This window comes from Podarcis muralis, chromosome 4 (genome assembly GCF_964188315.1).
Source record: "Podarcis muralis chromosome 4, rPodMur119.hap1.1, whole genome shotgun sequence".
NCBI classification, from domain to species: Eukaryota; Metazoa; Chordata; class Lepidosauria; order Squamata; family Lacertidae; genus Podarcis; species Podarcis muralis.
This window is the reverse complement of record NC_135658.1, coordinates 33,723,359-33,746,356: the sequence shown is the minus strand read 5'-3', so window position 1 is coordinate 33,746,356 and position 22,998 is coordinate 33,723,359. Positions and strand designations below refer to the sequence as shown.

At 42.6% G+C, this 22,998-nt stretch overlaps 2 protein-coding genes across 6 annotated transcripts in view; one reads left to right on the top strand and one right to left on the bottom strand.

The window, feature by feature from the left end:
• Positions 1-18,293, top strand: part of BOC (BOC cell adhesion associated, oncogene regulated) — a 67,696-nt gene extending 49,403 nt beyond the window's left edge. For 3 of the 4 annotated variants that reach the window (XM_028726574.2, XM_028726573.2, XM_028726572.2), the window contains exons 6-19: positions 394-687; positions 1,829-2,101; positions 3,686-3,984; positions 7,293-7,452; positions 7,709-7,819; positions 8,700-8,906; positions 9,739-9,920; positions 11,830-11,935; positions 12,955-13,077; positions 13,787-14,008; positions 14,419-14,645; positions 15,743-15,813; positions 16,576-16,766; positions 17,621-18,293. In XM_028726574.2, coding sequence (XP_028582407.2) covers positions 394-687; positions 1,829-2,101; positions 3,686-3,984; positions 7,293-7,452; positions 7,709-7,819; positions 8,700-8,906; positions 9,739-9,920; positions 11,830-11,935; positions 12,955-13,077; positions 13,787-14,008; positions 14,419-14,645; positions 15,743-15,813; positions 16,576-16,766; positions 17,621-17,802 — 2,648 coding nt within the window. In that variant the 3' untranslated portion in view covers positions 17,803-18,293. The remainder of the gene's footprint in view (positions 1-393; positions 688-1,828; positions 2,102-3,685; positions 3,985-7,292; positions 7,453-7,708; positions 7,820-8,699; positions 8,907-9,738; positions 9,921-11,829; positions 11,936-12,954; positions 13,078-13,786; positions 14,009-14,418; positions 14,646-15,742; positions 15,814-16,575; positions 16,767-17,620) is intronic. The other variant, XM_028726575.2, reaches the window with a different exon arrangement.
• A 518-nt stretch (positions 18,294-18,811) lies between these two features.
• The window catches only part of CFAP44 (cilia and flagella associated protein 44), a 42,075-nt gene continuing 37,888 nt past the window's right edge, over positions 18,812-22,998 (bottom strand). The window contains exons 33-35 of one of the 2 annotated variants that reach the window (XM_028726567.2): positions 21,944-22,104; positions 20,016-20,150; positions 18,812-19,633 (exon numbers count right to left, since the gene is read on the bottom strand). In XM_028726567.2, the coding sequence (XP_028582400.2) occupies positions 19,448-19,633; positions 20,016-20,150; positions 21,944-22,104 (482 nt within the window). In that variant the 3' untranslated portion in view covers positions 18,812-19,447. Of the gene's footprint in view, positions 19,634-20,015; positions 20,151-21,943; positions 22,105-22,998 lie in introns of those variants that run through there. The other variant, XM_028726569.2, reaches the window with a different exon arrangement.

Here is a 22,998-nt window from a genome sequence, read left to right as displayed (position 1 = left end):
TCACTGGCTTCAGGCTGTCTTAAGGTGGTGGTCCCATTTTGCAGGTGCCACCAAATGCAGTCCTTTTTTAAGCTGCATGTTTTACACAAGCCCTTCATATTTGAGAGCTTGCTTTCTATTCAGGAGTGTTAAATTCAAAGTATCCTCTTGCAGTGCAGGTAGCAGAAGCTTATCTCACAAGCATAAGGCTTCATTGTACATTTTCTGTTGCTTTGGGTATTATATATGGAGTGATAAAGTTGTTGATGGCAGAGTTGGTGAAATTCCAGTTGGTGAAACTGCCTGTTTAGTGGCTTTTTCGCCCCAATAGGCTTTTCTGCCTACATAGTGCATCTTGTCCTGTTCTACACGACTGTCTTACTTTTGTTTCACTGATTTCTCTCTTGGCACTAGGCTCCACAGCTGAGGCAGCTCGCATAATTTATCCCCCAGAGGCTCAGACCATCATTGTCACTAAGGGCCAAACTCTAATCCTTGAATGTGTGGCTAGTGGGATTCCACCTCCACGTGTCACGTGGGCTAAGGATGGCTCCAATGTCTCTGGCTACAACAAGACTCGATTCCTTCTCAGCAATCTCCTAATTGATGCAATCAGTGAGGAAGACTCAGGGACCTACAGTTGTATGGCTGACAATGGCATGGGTGAGGCTGCAGCAGCATTCATTCTCTACAATGTTCAAGTGTTTGGTGAGTACAACTTCATTTTCCGCCCTCTTCTCTCCTGTTAGACCCAGCAGCTATAACCATGGTCTGGAGACTGCTCACATGGTCATATATTTCAGAACTGTTTTTGAGGTGAAATTTAATGCTCACAAGCAAAATTCCTCCAGCTTAGATTTCACTCAGGGGCCTAACTCCTAATAACTGCCTAAGTAAGCTTTGAGGGCAGAGCCAAAGCTTTGAGTTTCCAAAAAAGAGCCAGATGATTAAAACTGAGTTATTTATTGAGGCACAGTAATTCTAGGCGCACACACATAAATATAATCAAAAGACAGAAAATTGTATTCAGTAACTAAAAATGTTCTAAGCTAGATGGAATGTGCTGTGAAAAGCAGTCATGTGCTTTTAGCTGAACTGTAATTTAAAGATCCTTGGGTGAATTTGGTCCTTTGAGTCTCTCACAAAGAAATTAAAGAGATATCAACATATAGTACGCCAAGCTTAATGATCAAGCAAAAAGACAGAGGCATTTCCTTTTTAAAGGAAATAAATGTCTGGCCTATAAGGTAATGCAGGCTAAGTAATCCCTGGCCAATCAAGAAGGCTGCTTCATCTACCTGCATAATAAGCCCAATTTGATAGGATTACCTGGTGTACATGCATATAAAAGAAATACACAAAGGCAATTGTTCTTGAAGGAGTTGATTTACAGAATTCAACACATGAAGGTTTTACCTAGGTCCTTTGCTCAAGAACCTGTATCAGGGAGCTCTTGGAAGAGATTTAATTAATGGAGAGGTCCATTAGTTTTCCGGTCTAGAGCCTGTGGTCGTAGAAGAGCATAGTGATTGCCCATCTGTCATGGATGCTTTAGCTGAGATTCATGCATTGCAGGGGGTTGGATTAGATGACCCTTGGGTCCCTTCCAACTCGTAAGATTCTATTATTCTATGATCTCCAAAAGATAACTTTTGAAATACATGAAGGATCTACGTATAGGACACTAAATGGCTGTGCACAAGAACAAATGGGTTTGGGCATTGCTGTCTTCATAACCCTGTTTATAACACAGCAAGGTAGGAGGATAGCTACAAATATTTCAATTCTGCCCGTTTCAGAGGTGAATGGTCATTCTCACACCTGAATTGTAACTCTATTTCCTTTTCAGAACCCCCAGAGGTTGTCATGGAACTATCTCAGCAGATCATCTCATGGGGACAAAGTGCAAAGTTCACCTGCAAGGTTCGGGGGAACCCCCAGCCATCAGTTGTGTGGCTGCGTAATGCAGTTCCTCTCTTCTCCAGCCACCGAATGCAACTCTCTCGCAAGGCCCTACGTGTCTCCAGTGTGGGGCCTGAGGATGAAGGGATATATCAGTGCATGGCAGAGAATGAAGTTGGGAGTGCACAGGCTATGGTTCAGCTGAGGACTACTGGGCCTGGTAAGTCCAAAGTGAAGTTCAAAAGGTTCATATAGGGATAATGAAAGAAGAATTGTAAAGCACTTTGAACAGCAAAAGTAAGTATAATAATAATAATAATAATTTGTTGTTGTTGTTATTTATACCCCACCCATCTGGTTGGGTTTCCCCAGCCACTCTGGGCAGCTCCCAACTGAATATTAAAAATACAATACAGCATTAAACATTAAAAACTTACCTAAATAGTATCTCATTTTTATTAGTATTAGGGGTGTATATCTGTCTATACATGGGGCTGCTCATTCTCTATGCTAAGTCATGCAGCTCAAGTTAGTTTCTGATCTGGAAAGGAACTTCCTGAGATTCCTACTTCTCAGATGTGTGGCTTTCAGAGTATTGGAGAAATGAACCTGAACACATGCAGGTTGTATCTTGAGTGGGTCCCTCAGTACTTAGGGGGAAAGTTGCTTTCCCTGCATAGCTCTGTTTCATGGACTGAGCTTCTTAAATTCTTTATCTGTCCATGTACATATGTATTAAGTGTCTGAATTACCCTCCACACTTCAGCTGCAATAGCAACACTAAAAGCAGCTTACAAAAATCAAAATATTTGTAAAAATTCAGTGCTGGAGTGATAAAATAGGTGATTGTGACAAACATGACAGATGTCTCTTTTCTGACACCACTCTTTCTCTATTGTTTGTTCATTAGAAACCCCATTCTCTGCCAAAATAAAGCTGCACAAATTAAAATTCTCCAACTAGAACATAATTTGTAAAGGGACTGAGTCAGATGTACCTAGAATTTAATGAATTTAACATACATACATACATACATACATACATACATACATACATCCACAACTTTATTTGTATGCCACTCTTCCACAGTTCAAGGCGGGTTACAACATGAACAAAATATAAAACTACAACATAAACAATAAAAAAATTAAACAGACAGAACCAAACTGAACAGTTTCCACAGAAATTGCAACAAGATCTAAAATAAAAATACAAAAAAACAACAGCAACAATTCCTCCCAAAATAAACCCCCCTAAACAGTGCCCCAGCTCAAGAGCTTTTGTAGCTGGAGTCAGTTTGGGCCTCACCCTCCCAGGCCAAGTGGGAAAAGGCCTGCAAGGCAGGGAGCAGGTCTTCCAGCACTCACAGCCAAGATGCTCTCATTGGTGTCACTGAGACAGCATTTGGATTTTGTGTAGACAAGAGTAGGCTGATGCCTAGTGCACCAAGATCCCAGGTGCTTAGAACTTCCCCTCTGGCTACCTAAAGCAGACTTTCTATCTTCTAAAGAAGCCAAAAGCCTATGGAAAAATTAGGCTTGTTAAGTTAAAAGGAAGAAGCCTAAAGCCAACTGAAGACTCACATAGTAGTTTATAGCCATGGGAGACACAATGCAGGAATGGAAACTTACCCGACTTGATGGGTGTTATTCTATTGCATTGCTAAGAAAACCCTAATAAGCTAGATAGACACACACACACACACATTCACCTTTTCCTGATAGTTGGGAGTAAGTGGGTATCAGTTTTAAGACATGTGTTCAGTGCTCCAGCATTTGTTCAAAACATCTCTCTTGCCTTCTAGGAACAACTCTGAAGCCACAGCAAGGTTCTGTTGCCGATTCACCTCAGTCTGCCTTGTCACCTACCCTGCTTAGCAACAGTGAAAAAATGCTGAAAGACAAAGCAAACGTCCTAAGACCCAGGCCCACGACACCATCCGTGCCTGTTCAATGTACTACCAAAGAGTTGGTGTCTCCAGCTGAGGCGCCAGTCATCCTTAGCTCTCCCCGGACTACTAAAACGGATTCATATGAGCTGTTGTGGAAACCACGGCATGATGGCAAAGCCCCAGTCCTCTACTATGTTGTAAAACATCGCAAGGTTAGCACATTCCTTTTTAACTGATTTCTGATAATGATGCTGAATTACAGTTTCTCTGGAAAGCTCTGTATAGCTTTTCTTGCCAGTTTAGGTAGCAGCAGCCCATCTTTTGGATGAGCAGGATATTTGTCCTGTGTGTGGTCTCTGAATTTCAGTGAGTGATAGCAGCATAAGGAACAGGCATAAGGAAGTGGGTGCTTTGGTGCAAGTTTGAGATCAGCATGGGAGAGAGAACTGCAGAGATGTATGTATCAGTGAACAGGAGCAAACCCAGGATGTACATAACCCTGGGATTATGAATATGCTTTACTTAGTCTGGGGCATTTCTTCCCTCTCCCACTACCATCCCTCCTCTTTTGATGAACTTATCCTTACCATAAGACAGATTCCAGTCAAGTAATGATTCCAGACCCTCATGGTATCTTAGCTTGCTGCATGTACCTTCCTTGCTTTGTTCGTTGGTTGTGGTCTCTCGTTTTTCAGTTGCTTCACCTGGAAGGCTCTTGGGTCAGAGGGAGTCACCATGGGTCACTGCACTTAGGACTAATATGTTTCCAGCACAGAGCAAATTCTCAGCGGGAGATTCTTTCTTGTATCTTAAAGGTCTTTACAGAAGGAAACTGTTCTTGTTAACCCTGCTATCACTTTCATTTGCCTGGCTGGTAACCAGACAGACACCCTGAAATGGGCTTTATGTAAAGGAGAAGCTGGGTTTAGCCAAATTCTGAATTAACATGATTATATCGTAGCTCATTTCAATAAATCTATTCCGACATGTGTTTACTTGAGGTGTAAGTGCATTTCAGAGAGTTTTATCCAGCTAAGTCATACTCACATATGACTTATGGAAAACAATGGAGAAGACTAAGTAATGTTAATTTATTTTAGTGGATGTATTCTGCATTGGATACCATCCAGTTTATGGAGTGCCCGTGTGTACTACATGTGCTAACTAAATAACCTGGACTGCTTAGAAATCTTTTAACTAAAGATAGCACTGAAAACTCGATAACCCTGTGCAGCTTTGTTCAGTACATCCACAGCACAAATTATAACACTGTGATTACATAGCCCTTGGGAGATGGGAATAGTGGTGAATGGAGAAGTGGTACCTACCTCATATGTCAATTGATTGAGGCAATTAGTAGCAGTGGATATAAAATACCAGAATTCAGTCATTTGCCAGTAGACAAGTAGTTCTGCTCATTTCAGATTGCAGGTTTGTCTGCAACTATCTGTGATAAATATGGCATGGTCTCCTTTTCCTATTGGAGGCAAAATAGGATGTTCCGTTTTCTTTTTTAGGACAAAATTGTAGGGTTGTTTCCAATTCAAAGAAGCCACTGTAGCCTATAAGTGCCTTTCACCAGTGGAATGTGAGGATGATAGTTTTCAGCGATTCCTCATCCTTTTCCAGTCCCCTGTGCCCCCCCCAATCTGCTCCAGACAAAGGGGGTACCATATTTTTCACCCTACAGGACGCACCGGCCCATAGGATGCACCTAGATTTTGGGGGGGGGGGAATAAAGGGGGAAAAAATTATTTTCCCCCCAGGCGCGGGGCTGGGGGAAGAGGAAAGCCCGAGCTTCCCCCTCCCCCAGCCCCCAGAACGTGACCCAGAGCGATGCCGAAGCGATGCCAGGTTGGGAGACAGCGGGATGGCGTGCTGCGCCTCCCCGTTGTCCCCCGAGTTTGCGGGGCTGGCGATGGGAAGGAGCAGGCTTCTCCCCCCCGCCAGCCTTCTAACAAAGTCGGGGGACAGCGGGATGGCGGCGTTCTGCCTCCCCGCTGTCCCCCGAGCTTGTGGGGCTGGTGGTGGGGCTCTCCTGAAGCCTGGAAAGCGAGAGGGGTCGGTGCGCACTGACCCCTCTCGCTCTCCAGGCTTCAGCGAAAGCCTGCATTCGCCCCATAGGACGCACACACATTTCCCCTTCATTTTTGGAGGGAAAAAATGCGTCCTATAGGGTGAAAAATATAGTATTTGTAAAAAAATGCCTCCCTCTTTGTCACATTCACGGAAACTTTCACTGGAGCTAAACGCCTGCAGTGAGTGGAGGGACACAGTTGGATACAACCTGTAACTGTTTGGTAAATGCACAGATGCACAACCTGTGTAGCTTGCAGCTGCTAAATAGAGATTGGAGTTCTCTCCCTTAAGGGTGTTGATTCCCCCCCCCCCCCAATTTTTGATGATACAGCTCTGCAGCTGACTTTTCTTTCATTGTCATATGGATATTTTTGGACTGGGAAATAGCTAATAATCTTCATCTTCTTCTACTCAGATAGAAGGGCTGTAGTTCAGTAATCAAGTACTTGTATTGCATGCAAAAGGTTCCAGGTTCTGTAGTTCCCAGAATCTCCTGGTAGGAGAGAGCCATTGCCAACCAGTGTAAACCGTTATGAGCTAGATAACAGGCAGCTTCCTGTGTTACTTTATTCCTATGTTATCTCATACCAGTTTGCCAGTGATTATTTTATATATGCAGCACACATGTTTAGACAATTTTATTTTATAATTCTCAATTGCTATTAGCAGGACTTTCTGCTACAACATGGAATTGTAAAGGGGTTCCTCTGAGTGGCATCAATTTAATAAGATCATGCTGCAAAGTAGCTTAATGCTTCTGAGAATTTACTTGTCATAGCATTCTTGCTGTTGTCATTACTACTCAAATCCAAACTGCTCTTGTCAGTATGCATGACACTTTGCAGAATACAAGCCAATCTAAAATTTACACTGGGGAAAACATAAAGGAAGGGGAGGAAAGGAGAGGTGGGTTAAAAAAATGAAGCAATAATGCACTTGTTTCAGTTGCATTTCCTTAGGCTTCATTTCTGCTTGTGCTGTAGTGAGGAGCAGATAGGGCTTACCAGCCTGGAAAAGTAGCCCATCTAAGAGAAGGAAAACTCTGATCATAAACCTCTGCTGCCTTGCGGGATATCTTTGGGAGAAAACGGTTAAGGAGTACGCCTCCTTCCGACAACCCCTGGTGCCAAGCTGGTGCCAAGCATATTGCTCTGCTTTCCTTTGGACCACATCAGCAAGGCTGAGAGAGCAGGGGTCTTGTCATCCGGACAGCCCAGGACCTCCGTACTTGCTTGTGCCCTGGGGAGTTCACTTTGGTGCTGCTAGCACAGCAGTTTGACTTCATCCCTGCACTCTATTGTCTCTCAAGACAGACAGATGTCAGCAACAAGTTTATTTAGATCTTGCTTTGGCTAAAAATGCTCAATAACCCTTTTATCCATAATAAGGTGAAGGTAATTGAATCCACTCATAGGTGTGCTTGTTCCTTGTCCTTCAACAGGTAATGAATTCTTCAGACAGCTGGACAGTCAGGGATGTCCCTGCCAACCAGCATCATCTGACTCTAATAAAACTGGACCCAGGAAGTTTGTATGAGGTGGAGATGTCTGCCTACAACTGTGCTGGAGAGGGGCAGACAGCAATGGTGACCTTCAGGACCGGTAAAGATGCAGTACTTTCCTATGAGTTGTAAATTCTCTCCTTGTCCTGATGCTGAAGGCTTTGTCATTTAGAAATTTGCTTTTAATAATAATAATAATAATAATAATAATAATAATAATAATAATAATGTTAATAAGACGCAGTTACGTCCATGGAATGTATGCTGCCACAGAATGTTGGTGAAGTTTATCATTCAGAGCAATAAGACACTAAATGTTTATCTCATGCCATCTTTGCTGTTTTTGTCTTGCTTAGGACGTCGGCCCAAACCAGATATCATAGCCAGCAAAGAGCAGCAGATTCAGAAGGATGACCCTGGCAGCAGCTCTCGGAGCAGCAACCAATCCGACAACACTCGCCTGTCCCGTAAGGCCATTTTCAGACTTGCAGCAGAAAGGGTTTTCTGGCTCTAGAAGTCTGATTATTCTTGGGGGAGAAGAGCTGGGAAATATGGTGGTGTGAATGAGAAAAAGAGAAGCCTGGCACAAGCAGCAGGAAGGGAGTTTGCTTATCTCTGCTGCTTCTGTCCAGTCCTTATTAGGCCATGTTGCTCTTCAAAGTCTGTTTTACTGGCAACAAGCACCTATCAGGCAAACGGTCTAGTAATATGATAGTGAGCGAATCATAGAATCGTGGAATTGTAGAGTTGGAAGGGATCCTGAGGGTCACCTAGTACAATCCCCTGTAATGCAGGAATCTGAACTAAAGCATTGATGACAGATGGTCATCCAGCCTCTGCTTAGAAGCCTCTAAGGAAGGAGAGTCCACCACCTTCCGGTGGAGTCTGTTCCTCTGTCAGAAAGTTCTTCCTGATGTTTAGTCAGAATCTCCTTCCTTGTAACTTGAAGCCATTGGTTCAGGTCCTTCCTGCCAGAGCAGGAGAAAACAAGCCCGCTCCACACTCCATGCAACACTTCAACAAATAGTGATTTGATTATGATTGTTGCGGTGGGAGGAGCCTTGAAAAAATATGCAATTTCAAGAGGACACTTTTTACCGAGTCCAACTTGTCCGTGTGCGCACCTTTATTATTATTATTAATTAAATTTCTATACTGCCCTTCATCCAAGGATCATAGGGTGGTTTACAATATAAAAATATATACTATGGTAGCAAGAGCACCTTTTCTCTCCCCGTCTCCAATTGTTTTCTCCCTCTCTCTAGCACACTATTTCATCTTGCAAGGAAAGTTCCCTACAGCCCAGCTTTCCCAATCTAAAACTGGTTATTCTTCTTTTCCTTACAGCTCCCGAGGCTCCAGATCGCCCCACCATCTCGATGGCATCCGAGACATCTGTCTATGTGACTTGGATCCCCCGTGGAAATGGAGGCTTCCCCATTCAGTCATTCCGAGTAGAATATAAGAAACTGAAGAAGATGGGGGACTGGGTGCTGGCCACAAGTGACATCCACCCTTCTCGTCTCTCTGTGGAAATTGCAGGACTAGAGAAAGGTAGGAGATCTTCTGTTCCCAGCATATAGGCTTCCTATGGTCCTTGGAAAGACTTAATAGTGACTTCATATCTTGCCTGCTGCCACAGAAACCATTACCCATGCCAAGGAGAAAAGGTCATTTCAGAGTTGGTTAGAAATTCATGGTCCTCTTCCAGAGAAATGTGAAATTCTGCAGATGCTTTCTTTAATCCTGAAATTATTCTGCGGAGACCAAAAGCTTTGAATCACTGTATCCATGCCAAACTACATATTACCTGCAAATGTATCTAATGGCAGCCCAACAATTCTCTTTTTTCACACGGAAAGCTACCGCAGATGGGTCAGTTAGGAACAGAAACATGTGTGTGCATGTGAGCGGAAGCTTAACCCTTTCCCTGCTTGCTGTTTCCCCACTTCAAGTGGAACAGATTGCCTCAGCAGATGGTGGGCTCACTGCTGGAGGTATTTAAGTTGAAGCTGCCGGGGGTGGGGGCGGTGTCCACAGAGATGCTGTAGTTGCAAGAGTCCTAGATTAAGCAGAGGATCCATCCCTAGTCCATGGGTGTAGCCAAAGGAGGGCAGGGAGGAGCAGCTGCCCCCCCCCAAACCAAGTAAATCAATACGAAATAACTAACTGAGGTTCTTCCCCCCTAACATAAAGCCTGGCTACGCCCATGCCCAAGTCTACAGTTTTATGGCTCTACAAAGTCACCCACGTCCCTAGTATCTTTCCTCACTGAAAGATTTCAAGCCTTTGTTTACCCTCACAAATACAATTTTGAAGAAATGGCAGGAAGAAAAATGGTTAATTGTGTGTGTCCTTGTATCCATTTCTCCATTCCATATTCTAGGCACATCCTACAAATTTCGAGTGCGAGCATTGAACATACTGGGGGAGAGCGAGCCAAGTGCTCCATCTAAACCACATGTGGTATCGGGCTACAGCAACCGTGTATATGAGCGCCCTGTCACAGGGCCATACATCACCTTCACGGATGCCATCAATGAGACCACCATCATGCTGAAGTGGATGGTAAGCAGGGGAGGCAGGAGCTGGGACTAGAATTCAAAAGATAGGACAGGATTTTTTCCCATCTGTAGCAAAATGTGCTCAGTAAAATTGCACAGGATTTCTTACAACATTATTCCTGTTAACACTGCTGATACTAACTAGTGCCAAATTTTAATTATCACTACCTTAAGTTTCTCTGTTGCTTCCCTTCTTCTACTCTATTGTGCTGGACACTTAGAGTGTCACTGTTCTGTGTTTCAACACTCAAGCACACATTTGATTTTATTGACTTTGTGGCTTAGATCATTTGTGTTCATTGCATTTCAGTTAAAAGTTCCATAAATGAGGAGTATTATTGCTCTCATATATACCCACCCATCACATGTAGCACTTTCCAGCCTCTGCAAAGTCCACATATAGCTTTAATATTGACATTCATTTTGAAACAGAGGTTCTCAAACTTCTACAGAGTAGTCTCCTTTAGTTAAAGAAAAATAGACAATGCACTATCTGAAACACAAATATGTGCCTTTCTTTATAGCTTGTACATTTCCCCCCAGTTTGTAGTGATTGTGGGAAAGTTTCCCATTATTTCTCCTGTTCTCCTACTGCAATATCCTATGCCTGGGAATAGTCAGTGTTAAAAATGCTTTAAAAAGTTATCAAACTGCTTATTGCTAGTAAAGTCTCATGCATCAGCCCCAAATCATCTCTATTTTCCTGCCTGTGGGAAAATCCATTGCAAACAATGGATTCTGAGTGGTTAATATGAACACAACAGCAGGAAGAAGGAATGAGTAGGCAAATGATGGATACATAGAAAAGGGAAAGAGTAGAAAGAGGTCCCCTTTTCTATGTAGCTTAATGGTAGAACACTTGCCTGGTAGTTTGCATGCATATATGACAGTCTCTTGGTAAATCCCTGACATCATCCACTAATGATTTCAAGTCGCAGAGCTGGGAAATAAAACTGCTAGTGATATACTGCTGATTAGTATTGACTGTACTGGGCTTGATGTATCTCTGGTCATATGCAGTAGTGAGCTGAAGATTGACAGTGAGAAGTAGTGGCCTGCTTTAAGACCATGTATCTGCCCTACAGTTTTGAGAACTCCTGCTTTAACCAAACAAGACAGCAATTGGTTGTAGGCACAAATTGCTGGATATCCCCCCCCCCCATATCTTCCACTAGAGAGACGACATACCCAGCAACTTGTCCCTAGGGCCATAACTCTCTTTTTGGTGAAAGTAGGAGTTCTATCACAGTGATAATTATAGTGCTATCATATCCTATGCTATCATAATGGATTTTTTAATCCCTTTTCCTCACCTGCCAAATAACAGTGTTCAGGACTGAAAGAACAAGATATATAGTTCAATTCATCATATGATGAGAGAGAACATCAAAGTGTAACTTGTGCAAAATATTTAAACCTTGGGTGCAGCTTTACTGAGGATCGCAATACTGAAGCTGCGTAATGCCCTATTCCTTAAAAAGCCTTCACAAATACATTTTGCACCTGGCTCCACATATTACCATTATTTTGCCGTTATCAGATCTTGGTGTTCCAATACACACTGAAATAAATCCCACAATCCAGAAATCTGCCCAGTCCTGCCTTATTCTCTGCCTCTGCGATGAACACCAACACTTTTGTGGTGTAGTGGTTAAGAGCAGTGGACTCACAATCTGGTGAACTGGGTTTTATTCCCCGCTCCTCCACATGCAGCTGCTGGGTGACCTTGGGCTAGTCACACTTCTCTGAAGTCTCTTAGCCCCACTCACCTCACAGAGTGTTTGTTGTGGGGGAGAAAGGGAAAGGAGAATGTTAGCCGCTTTGAGACTCCTTCGGGTAGTGATAAAGCGGGATATCAAATCCAAACTCTTCTTCTTCTTTTGTTAATTTCTGCCTTTTGCTCCTTTCTATAGTACATTTCAGCCAGCAATAACAATACTCCAATTCATGGTTTTTACATCTATTATCGACCAACTGACAGTGACAATGACAGTGATTACAAGAGGGATACGGTAGAAGGTAAGGATACACCAGCTGGTTGGATCCCAAATGTTAATTGCCCCAAATAGTCTACTGAGGGCTTATCCACACTTACCTTTTCTGCCCCTTTCCCAGGCACAGTCTGCACTTTAAAGCTCCATATCCAAGTGCCCTTTTTTGCCCTGGAGCTTTCCTCATGAAAACTCCCTCTTTAAAGCTGAATTCAGAGCAAATGCCAATCTGCGTAAAACCCAAATTGCCATTTGTTGCGCTCCAACTTTAAAGAGCAACTTTATGCAAGGAAACCTCTGGGACAAAAAAAAAGAGTGTTCTGAGCACCCCACTGCAAAGTGTTTATATGAAAAGGGCTTCTCAGTTGAAGCTGTGTGGGTGACTCATTGGGTTGCTGTGAGGATAAAATGGAGATGGGGAGCCATTGAGCTCCTTGGAACAACAGAAGGATGTAACTATAATAAACAAATCATTTGCATTGAGAGGAAAGGCCTCTTGGCTGGGTGGTGTGAAGATTCAGCTACTGACTAGTCACAGCGATACAGAAGCCCTTTCAGTACTATGTCCCCCTCCCCGAGAGGTTCAGAGGGTGGCAACACAAGGACGGGCCTTTCCTGTGGTAGCTCCCCAACTGTGGAATGCTCTCCCCAGAGAGGCTCGCCTGGCACCTTCATTACATGTCTTTAGGCGCCAGGCAAAAGCATTCCTCTTCAACCAGGCCTTTGACTATTAAATAATCTATGACTTGTTATTATGATTGCTTTATCATGCTGTCTATTGTTATGATTTTTATGATTTTTATTATTATTGGTGCTCTGAAATGTGTTGTTAAAGTCGTACACCACCCTGGGATCTTTTGATAAAGGGTGGTGTATAAATTGAAATAATAGGCATTTCCCAGCAAGTGTGGGGGGAAATTTGTGTTTGCTGTTAACTGTCCCATGTCTATATTGCTGTGTGATAATACAGTGATCCGTTTATGGCATTGGGATAGAGGTGTGAATAAAAGGAAAGTGACACTTGTGTGTATGTTGCTTCCTATTCAGGTGACCGGTACTGGCATTCTATCAGCCACCTCCAGCCAGAGACTTCATATGACATTAAGATGCAGTGCTTCAACGAGGGTGGGGAGAGTGAATTCAGTAATGTGATGATGTGTGAAACCAAAGGTAACTAGTCCAACGCTATATTCAGGTGTCTCAGTTGCTCCTCCTCCACTTAGCAATATGAAAAAGCTTGTGAAGAGATCAGGAAGTTTAGAAATATATTATCCATGGGTGATACGTGTGAGAAACTGATTAGGAGAGCAAATAATATGAAACTAAGGAAAGGAAGGAGTTCTGGTGATAAAAATTCATGCATTAACTGCAGAATTTGAAGGCTAGGTATAAGTCCCCCCACTGGTGAAAAAAGTGACCCAAATGGATATTATGCAGTAAGTCAGGAGTGGGGAACCTTTTTCCTCCCATTCCCTTCTGAGCCACCTTATGGCGGCCAAGTGCCCGCACTGGGCAGAGCAAGAGGCAAAAATGGGCTGAGCAATGAATCCAAACTAGGTTCATAAACTATGAAGAAGCTGCAATATGTGGAGGCTGCCTTGCACCTTCACTACATATCTTTAGATGCTAGGAAAAACATTTCTCTTTTCGCAGGCCTTTGACTGCTTAAACAGGCTATGGCTTTTTAAATTGGGGGGGGGGGTATTTTGTTTATTACTACGTTATGCATTTTTATGTGATCCTTGGATGAAGGATGGTATAGAAATTTAATTAATTAATTAATTAATAATACATTGAGAGAACCATGTTGAGACTGAAAGATTGGGGTGGGCATGGAGGCTGTGTAAAGATCTTAACTATGATTTTCTCTCTCTTGAAGCTCGCAAATCTGCAGGAGTGCCTGGTCACCTCCCACCATCTACAGTATCTACGATACATCACCCCCCACCCAACAGTGGCCATAATTTCTTAGGGGCAGGGGCCATGGTGGCTCGCTCCAGTGATCTGCCATACTTGATTGTAGGGGTGGTGCTGGGCTCCATCGTTCTCATCATTGTGGCATTCATTCCATTTTGCCTTTGGAGGGCTTGGTCCAAGCAGAGTAAGTGACTTGAACAAAAGGTACCTGTAACTCCGAAACAAAGGGCACACACACAACTTTGACTGGAGGTTATGGGCTATAATAAGGGAAACCAACCCAATTTCATGATATTCCTATTCACAGGAAATGTTGCATGAATAACTCGTCCTCAAATAACTTCACATGTGCATGTGATTAAATTCTGACTTCCCAAAGTCATTTCGTGAACATAACTGTCTGAATTGGCTCTGTGGCCTTAAAAAGCCCACTCATAACCAGGGCCCAAAGATATTCTATACTGTTCTCAGAATGTTTTTTCCTGTTTTCTCTTTCTTCCCCAATGGCTATGTCTGCGGTGTTTCCAGTTATAGCAGCAGCTCATGTTATGTCTGTGTTCAGTCTTTAACATGTATATTATTTTGTCATTTCAGAGCAGAGCATAGATCTGGGTTTTCCTGGTGCAGGGCTGCTGGTGTCCTCTTGCCAGTACACCATGGTGCCCCTGCAAGGGGTCTCCACTCCTCGAGCTAATGGGCTGCGTTATGCAAATGGCGTGCATCTGCCAGCACACCAGGGAGCCAATGGCCATTACCCCTCAGCTACAATTGGATATCCCAACGCAAAGTCACAGGATTACAGCCCAGATGAGGTTCAACAGGTAAATTTATTTAGCAACAGCTGGGGGTGTGGAGTGACTTCTTTATCTCCTTGCCCTGAATAATGGCTCATTGCAATGCCCAATGCCTAGCGTTCTGTTTCTGCCTCAGGAGGCAGAAGAGGAAGGAAAATGCTTTGCCAGAAACTTCAGTTCCCAGACTAAAATTTATTTAGCGATTATATACCCTGCTGACTAACCAAAGTTTTCAGCTTGACTTGCAATATATTTAAAATGCAATAAATTATGGCAGGGCAGCTATACTATTTATATAAGCTTTCCCCTAGCGACCACTGTTCCAGTTGCCACTCTGCAGCTGAATCTTCACATTTGGAAATGGCGGCTGAATCAGCCAGATGTTAAGTTCCTCATATGCCACGGTTTCTTCATTGCACTGTTGCCAGTGTTCCTTACAACCACAGCCTCTGGGGGCAGATGCAAAGGTGTTGTAAGCCTTCCTCCCAGAATGTAAACCTGGAGAGGTCAGTCTTGTTTTTAGGTCTTTTGGACAAGCGGAAAATTTGAACCTATAGATTCTGAATATGACAGAATAAATAGCATTTAAGCATCTAACTGGTTATTAATGAACATTTTAAAGCATCATATCCTTTAAAATGCAGTACATAAATTCCCCATGGCCATAGAAACAGGTTTCAGAAGCCATTTGTATGGAAAGACCCAGAGAAAGCAGTACAGTCATACCTCGGGTTAAGGTAGCTTCGGGTTGAGCGTTTTCGGGTTGTGTTCTGCAGCGACCCGGAAGTAACAGATCGCATTACTTCCAGGTTTTGCTGCTCGCACATGCGCAGACGCTCAAAATGCAGCACGTGCAAATGCAGCACGCGCAGTCACAGGTTGCGTTCTCTTCAGGATGCGAACGGGGCTCCGGAACGGAGGTAGCACTGTAATCCTATGGTTTTGGGTCAATGTAGAGTCCAGTTCCCTAAAGCAGCTCAATTTTTATAATCCTAGAAGCAGTAATGGTTCTGAATATCTAAAGCTGAACTCCTTTGGCATAATCCCATGCATTGACTTTGGAATCTAGACTCTTTAATTATCTTCTAGATTTTTCTTTTTCTAACTTATTTTTTTATTCTCAGCAGAATGGAACCAATGCGTTTCTGCAGGGGAGGGTGCTGCAAAATGGAAATATTCCAGCTGAACACCAGAGGTATGACTCTAGCCATCAGGCTTCATGTGTAATGGCAATATAATGTCACAGAAATGATGGAAACGCCTCTTATGTCAGCATTTCTGTCATGCAAGATTGTCTTCATTAGGGCTGTAAAAAAATCAAAGCTCATACCACGTTTTGTTCAGCAATCTGTTCCCTTAAAGTTTTATAGAAGTGAAATTGGAAGTCCTTTAATTTCATACTACTGATGGCACAATAGGACTGATTCACTAATTGGTTTTAAACTGAGGCAGACAAAACAAATGTATCTTACGGTAGCAGGCCTGTGTGTGTATAGGTTCACTGCAAAGAACATCTCAGAATCAGATTAATGACCTAATAGGTAATTATCCAAACATGTCTCAGCAATTTAGTGAGATATAGCCCCACAATTTTGCTCTCCTGCATTCGTCATAGCTCAGGATCGTTAACCCAACCCAGTTAACCCTACCTTAACCCACCGAAATAATCACCTATCATACCTAGTCACTGTCTGCTCCTAAATACATGGCAACCTCATCCTCTTGATAACCTCTGTGAAATGTAATGCTCGGTAATCACAATGCAATTGAAATTGCATACTATATTGTTGTGTAAGATTCTATCCTACTGGAACCTAGAACAAAGAGCATGGAAATGAACGTATGATCTCTGCCAAACTGTGTCCTTTTTGTTTCTTCAATTAACTTGTATATGAGGAAGTTAATCAGAGGATAATTGAAGATGATGTCCTCAAATTGCTTTTTCTCTGCAACTTAGGTCACCTAGTCCTGGACCAGATCAGAATTCCTTTCTCTATGGGCTTCCAGATGACTCCACACATCAGCTGCTTCAGCAACATGACAATTGCCATCATCGTGAACAATACCTTGACCTGTGTCACTCTGTGCCGCAAGGCAAAATGGGCAACTCCACTAAGGAAATCATGAAGGATCCTGTCTTCCATACAGGTCAGTGGGACATAAACCATAAAAGGAGATTTTTGCTGCTGTTGCTTGCTATGCATTAACCTTTGGAGGAAAGTTGCTGCTTTCTAAATCTAGGGCAGGACCTTGATGTGAAAAGCAGAGAGAATGGTAGGCATGGGCTTTCTATTCAGTTAAGGTTCTGCATTATTTGCAAGTTATATATGGTGGCATATACAGAAACTAATGTTCAAGCATTTGAAATATACGGCCTAGAAAGATAGATCCAATAGATCCAACTGGAGCATATTCATCCTTCCAATGACATTGCTGTGCCTCCAACCCAAAACTGCACGCATCTATATCAATTTCAGTAAATGTCAGAGAGTGAATTTTGATTTGGAAAATGTCAAGTATTTTATACTAATGCAGGCTTCTTTCACACAATCATTTTTGTGTTAGTGTCACAGAAATGACTGCATGAAATAACAGTGTAGCTCAGGTCTGAAATGTCAAAAACAATTACCAAAGGCTTACTTGGCATTTACTAATATGCCTTTTGCTGGCAAATGGAATAAATCAGAGTAGAAACTTGTCATTAATTGGTGATTTTTGAGAATTTATCAATAATTGGCAGAATTTGCAGATATTTTCCACTGGCATCACTTTTACTAGAAACTCTTAGCATTTCAGTATATGTCACTTCATTTTTTTATATTTTCAGTAATACAATCATAGCTTGCTAGCTGACAAATTGTAGTAACCCTTCTGGAAGATCTCCAGAGCAGGGACTTAAGCTCTTTTGGTGGACTTTCATAGTGAATTCCTTTCAAAGTGTTTTGAAGAATAGTGGTATCTGACCAAGGACGCACTTTCATTCTCCTTCCTTGTCTTCCCAGATTCTGCCTGCTGCCTTGGTCTAGTACCAGTTGAAGACGTAGAGAGGACAGATTTCTGCCAAGATGACCGACAAGTGTGGCCCCCAAACACAGTGGACACTTGCTTGGCCGGAAGCACAGAGAAGCATCTGAACAGCCTGCCACTGCATGTTCCCTTAGAGACACTTCCTGGCACCAGTTAGGGAACTAATTGCCTTACAAAGACTATTCTAAACAGAAAAAGGGTTATTTATTTTTGTATTACATCTCTATTTATATATTTATGCACTTGTAAATAGATGTGTATCTGCCTTCTATAATTACGCTGAAAGAAATGGCATCATGCGCAAGAGGTGATAAACTGAGGCAACAGCATGTGCTTCCATCAGATCACGACTTGGAAAGGGCAGCATCCTGCTCTCAGCGACAGAATAAGCACAAGGGCAAGAGCTGCATTCTCCAGCTGCAAGAAGGTGTCTCTAAATGGTGAGATTATGGGAAAGGGTCTTTACTTGCCTCCCAGCAGGAGGAATCTCATTGCAGAATGCCAAAGGAAAACAGATATAAAGTAGGTACCATATTTATCTGCATTAACAAGCAATATATACAAGCACAGATTCTGTGATAGTGTGCCTATATAATGAAACCAATGCCATGCTTCATCAAGTAAATAAAGACTGTTTCTTCCCTTTGACTGAACTTTTATTTAGGTTCCTTATACTTAGGTAAAGCCTTCTTTCCTCATGTTACAGTCCCCTTAGCATTCATTTTTCACCAAACACACACCTCATTAAGATAATGGATAACACTAAGGAAGAAAGTTTAGCACTCAAAATTAAACATTTTAAGCTTCTGGTTTCAGTGCAAATTTAGGGGTATTAATGTGATCAGCTTCTAGTCTATAGGAAAATGAGTCATCTAGGAAATGGTTTTTACCTATAACCATTTCATTAAGCATCATGAATATCTACTGGAGCAGACAGAGACCTTTTGTTTCTTTAAAGTAACAGCTTCCCTTTGAAGTCAGAGTCTGGTACAGAAATGTTTTTAAAAGTAAATAAATCAGTGCTAGTTTTTTAATATATATACCAGTATATATAAAAAGCTGAGAATTCTCCAGATAGCAAGCACATCATTTGAAGCAATGCTGAGTTCAGTACAAAGTATTAGGTGAACAGCTCCAGGGCTGAATGAGGACATCAGAACAATTGCTATATTGACTGAGATTTTATTGTCAATCTCGTAAGTATTTATCAACAACACAATTCCAGGTTGAAAGTACAGATATGGAGACACATCTGCATCAAGATACTAATTGCCCGATTAGGAGGACAAGGCTGTATATCCATTGTGCCTGATCTTGCATATATTTGGATCCGGGAGTAAAACATCTATTTGAAGACTTTAAGACAGCATAGTTAATTGTGCCTTCCAGATGTCGGCCTTCATCAACCCTGACCATTTGGCCAGGCTGCCTGGGTTGACCAACACCATGTCCCCATGTGCCCAAAGCCAATGGTGTACACTAAGTAAATGTGAGATAGATGGGGTTGCTACTGTTTTCTTAATAGTGCCTCTTGTGCCTTTAACAGCCATATGAAAGACAAATTCAAGAGCTGCAACTTCCTCCCATCAATGTATCAAATCACTGAAGGCAAGGAAACGTTTTAACATTCTGCCTGGCCTATGCTATTAAAAGGTCCAGAATTTCCGCCAAAAGGGGAAGCGCTTTAAGACCAGGACACATTATATGAAACTTAAATCTCAAGGGCTAGCTTGCTAATTATTCTCATGCAGTAAGACTGATATGCATAAAAAATGAGAACAAGGGAACGACATGAAAAGGATTTAATCCAGCATCCCACCTTGAGGATATCCAGGCTGAGATGGTGGAAAGATGCGGCCATCCTTCCTGCTTAGGAGAGTGATTTCTTCTTTCAGGACCTCAGCTTCTTGGGCTTGTAACTGGACCAATGCAATCAGCTTCTCCTTCTCCTCAATATCTGATTTGCGAGGCCCTTGGAATTCTGCTCCCTGAAGAAACAGAAGCCAAAAACTGCCCTCAATCACAGACGAAACAATTACTTATAGACTCCAGGTACAGAACACTTACAACACGTTTGACCGTAATGCTACCAAGGAGCTCACTCCTTTCTGGATGTTGGGCAAATTACTTTCTCTGGTGATTGGCTTGTGTCATTCCTCTCACCCAATGTGATTTAAATGCAGGCACATATTCAATACAAGGAATAAACCACAGAGAAAATGTGGATCAGGTTATTGAACACGAACAACACCCTCCCTAGGTAGGACAGCAGCTAGTAGGGTCAGTTTACAGTTATAACCTCTAAAGCAGCCCGAGAAAAAAGTTTATTTGGCTTGCTAGTCAGGAACAAGTGATCAAAGCAGCACATACCAGGTTATTCTGTAGTGCGTCCAGCTTAGTTTCAAGTGTCATCTTCTCCATACAAAATGTGTTCATTTGCTTCAGTTTGCCAGTATTTTCTTGCGTCACCATCATCAACTCTTGACGCAGGTCAACAATTTTATCCTGCAACAGAGCAAAGATTTGCTGGAGTGATAAAAATATGAAAGCAGAACTATGAGAATGCCATGGTCTGGGAGCTATAGAGCCAGAGTAGTAGCAGCCAACAGGTCAAAGAACAGCTGGGGGAGGATGGGGAGAAGAGGGACACATGGCTTGAAGAGCTGTTTAACCTTGGCTGTCATCAGTTTTTTTGCCTACTAACTGAAAACAAAAATCATCCCCATTAGCAGTTTTGAGTTAACAGAAGCATTGCCTTAGCAAAACTGGCTCCCACTGTCCTCTGGATCTCACTGCCCTGGATAAATTATTAGCCCTCCAGACATTAGTTGGGCTACCACACTCTACTTGTGCATAGAAAATAACAGCAATAAGTAAGGAACCTTGCAAGTGCTTGTGATTACACTCGAATTACAAATCCTAGATTTGAGGGCTTGGAGTTTTGCATATAAACTCCGTCTCTCTTAATCTCTGCAGTAGAGGAGTTCTGGGTTAGCAACTCACCAGGTTTCTGATTAGTTCCAACAAACCTCATTCAATGCCACAAAAAACCTGTTGGCATATGATAAAGAGAAGGAAATGTGTTTCTGCAAACACCATGAACATGTTACAGACCTTGCAATTTTAAACTGTTGTCAGCTACCCTCCTGAGTGTTGCACAGGCAGCAGAAGGCAGGACCAAAATCTTTTTATACATAATAAAATACTGTGCTGGGCTCTTGCCAGCAGGTTGGAAGTAAAGGTCCTTCATTTTTCTGGGTGTTCTTTAAAAAAAATACCTCCCCACTCACCAGAAACAAGGGGAGTGAAATAACTGGGACTGAGCTACATCCACTTGAGCTGGCTTAGTTCAATATTCTGTATGAGGGTATCTTGGGGGGACCTCACATCACAGCCTTCGCCATGTCTTTTCGGGGCATGCTGCCAATCCACCCCTGACATAACCCCTACTGATCTTGGAGCTGACACTGGTGGGGCCAGGACTGCAGAAAGGGGAATTAAACATTGGATAGCTCTCTCCGACTTCAGGGCAGGAGATCCAGTGCTTCCTATGGCCCTTGTGATCCCCTATCAGGGGCCAAAGATGGTGGGCTAAATTATATATTGCAAGTGGTTTGGTGTGGAGAGGGTAGTTTTGTCTCAGTCTTTGCACAGACGCACCGAAGTAAATTCTACAGGCTTCCTAACAGAAAGGGCACAGTACCAAAATATAAGAGAAACGATCCCTCCCTTTAAAGCTATCCCATTTTTTGAAAGAGTGTCCTGAATTGAGCTTCTGACGGATGATCTGATAAGACTTCAGGGTAAGGGTGTTCTACAGTTTTGGGACAGCAAGCAAGAATAATTCACTGCACATTCTTGTTCTCCTAAATTCTAGGATGGGTGGAATACATAGTAAAAAAAGGGGGGGTATGAGATGTAATACCTTGCATATATATATATATAATGGATTTATTAGATTATAGCAGTTATATGGTTCTGACGTGCCAGGAAACATTTTCATAGCACTGCATACATGATTTTCCAGACTGAGCATTTGGATAACTAATATACCCTTCCTTTGTGTGATACTTGTCCAGGATATCTTGCTCCTTGCTTGACAAGTGTATCTTCTAAATAATGATGATGCAATTACCACATTGCCTCCTGCCTCCTAACCAGCGTTTGCTCTTTCCTGACTAAAAGGCAATTTTCGTACAGGAAATCCTCATGTTATATGTCTATTATCCAGCCCTACCCCCTGATCACACTTGCAGGCCACCTGGCCGCATCACAATGTGATTTAGAACAAGTCTTACCTCCCATTTTCTTAATTCTGCTGCATGAGTTTGCTCTTTTTCCATCATCTTCATTTTGAGTTCTTCCAGATTTGTGTTAACTGAAAGAGTCTGCAGGGCTTCCAAGTTCACTAATCGGCCAAATTTCAGCATCATCAGCTCATTGCATTTCTCTTCCAATCCTGCAAGATGAGTTTAAGGCCTTTGTGTTCTCCCTATTTTCCTTTTTTAAGATATGTATACCTACACACAGAGAATACTACTGTGCATATTCAAAAATCCAATTCTAAACAGTGCAGCTCGCAGTAGCACAATCTGTGGGAGTGTGCAGGTAAATTAATTTGCATTGCAACAAAATGATGGATGACATGGCTTTGGAGAATTTCTTTCCATCTCCAGAATACCACCAGAAAAGGTGGGTGTGGTTATTCTTTTTTGTACCAGATTTATAAGATACTTCAATCCTACCAGAATGTTAGCTGTTGCGATCTTTGCCGCAAGAGCCATCCACAGGTCGTCTGCTGCACTCTCAAGAAGTCTGTATACCCAACCCTGTGCAGCAATAAGCCATCACTGGCACAGCAGCGGTGACAATAGCCTCTGAAGTGGCTCTGACATATGGTCCCAATGTTGGCACAGCATAATGTACAATCATACTGAGGAAAGGGTCTATTCCTATGCACTGCCAAGCAAGCTAAGCACTGTTTGGAAGGGTCATGTTCTCTTGCATATAACTGCCTGATGCCCTTCTTTAGGTATCCACACCCCACCAGAAATTAAGTGTGGTGCCCAGCTTATAGAATGCTCTCTGCAGAGAAAATCACCTGGCACAAAACTTTCTGGCTTTAAAGACACTGGGCAAAGACTTTTTTATCAGCTCAGGCCATTTTAAATGGCAATACAGTGGTACATCAGGTTACATACACTTCAGGTTACAGACTCCGCTAACCCAGAAATAGTACCTTGGGTTAAGAACTTTGCTTCAGGATGAGAACAGAAATCATGCTCTAGCAGCGCGGCGGCAGCAGGAGGCCCCATTAGCTAAAGTGGTGCTTCAGGTTAAGAACAGTTTCAGG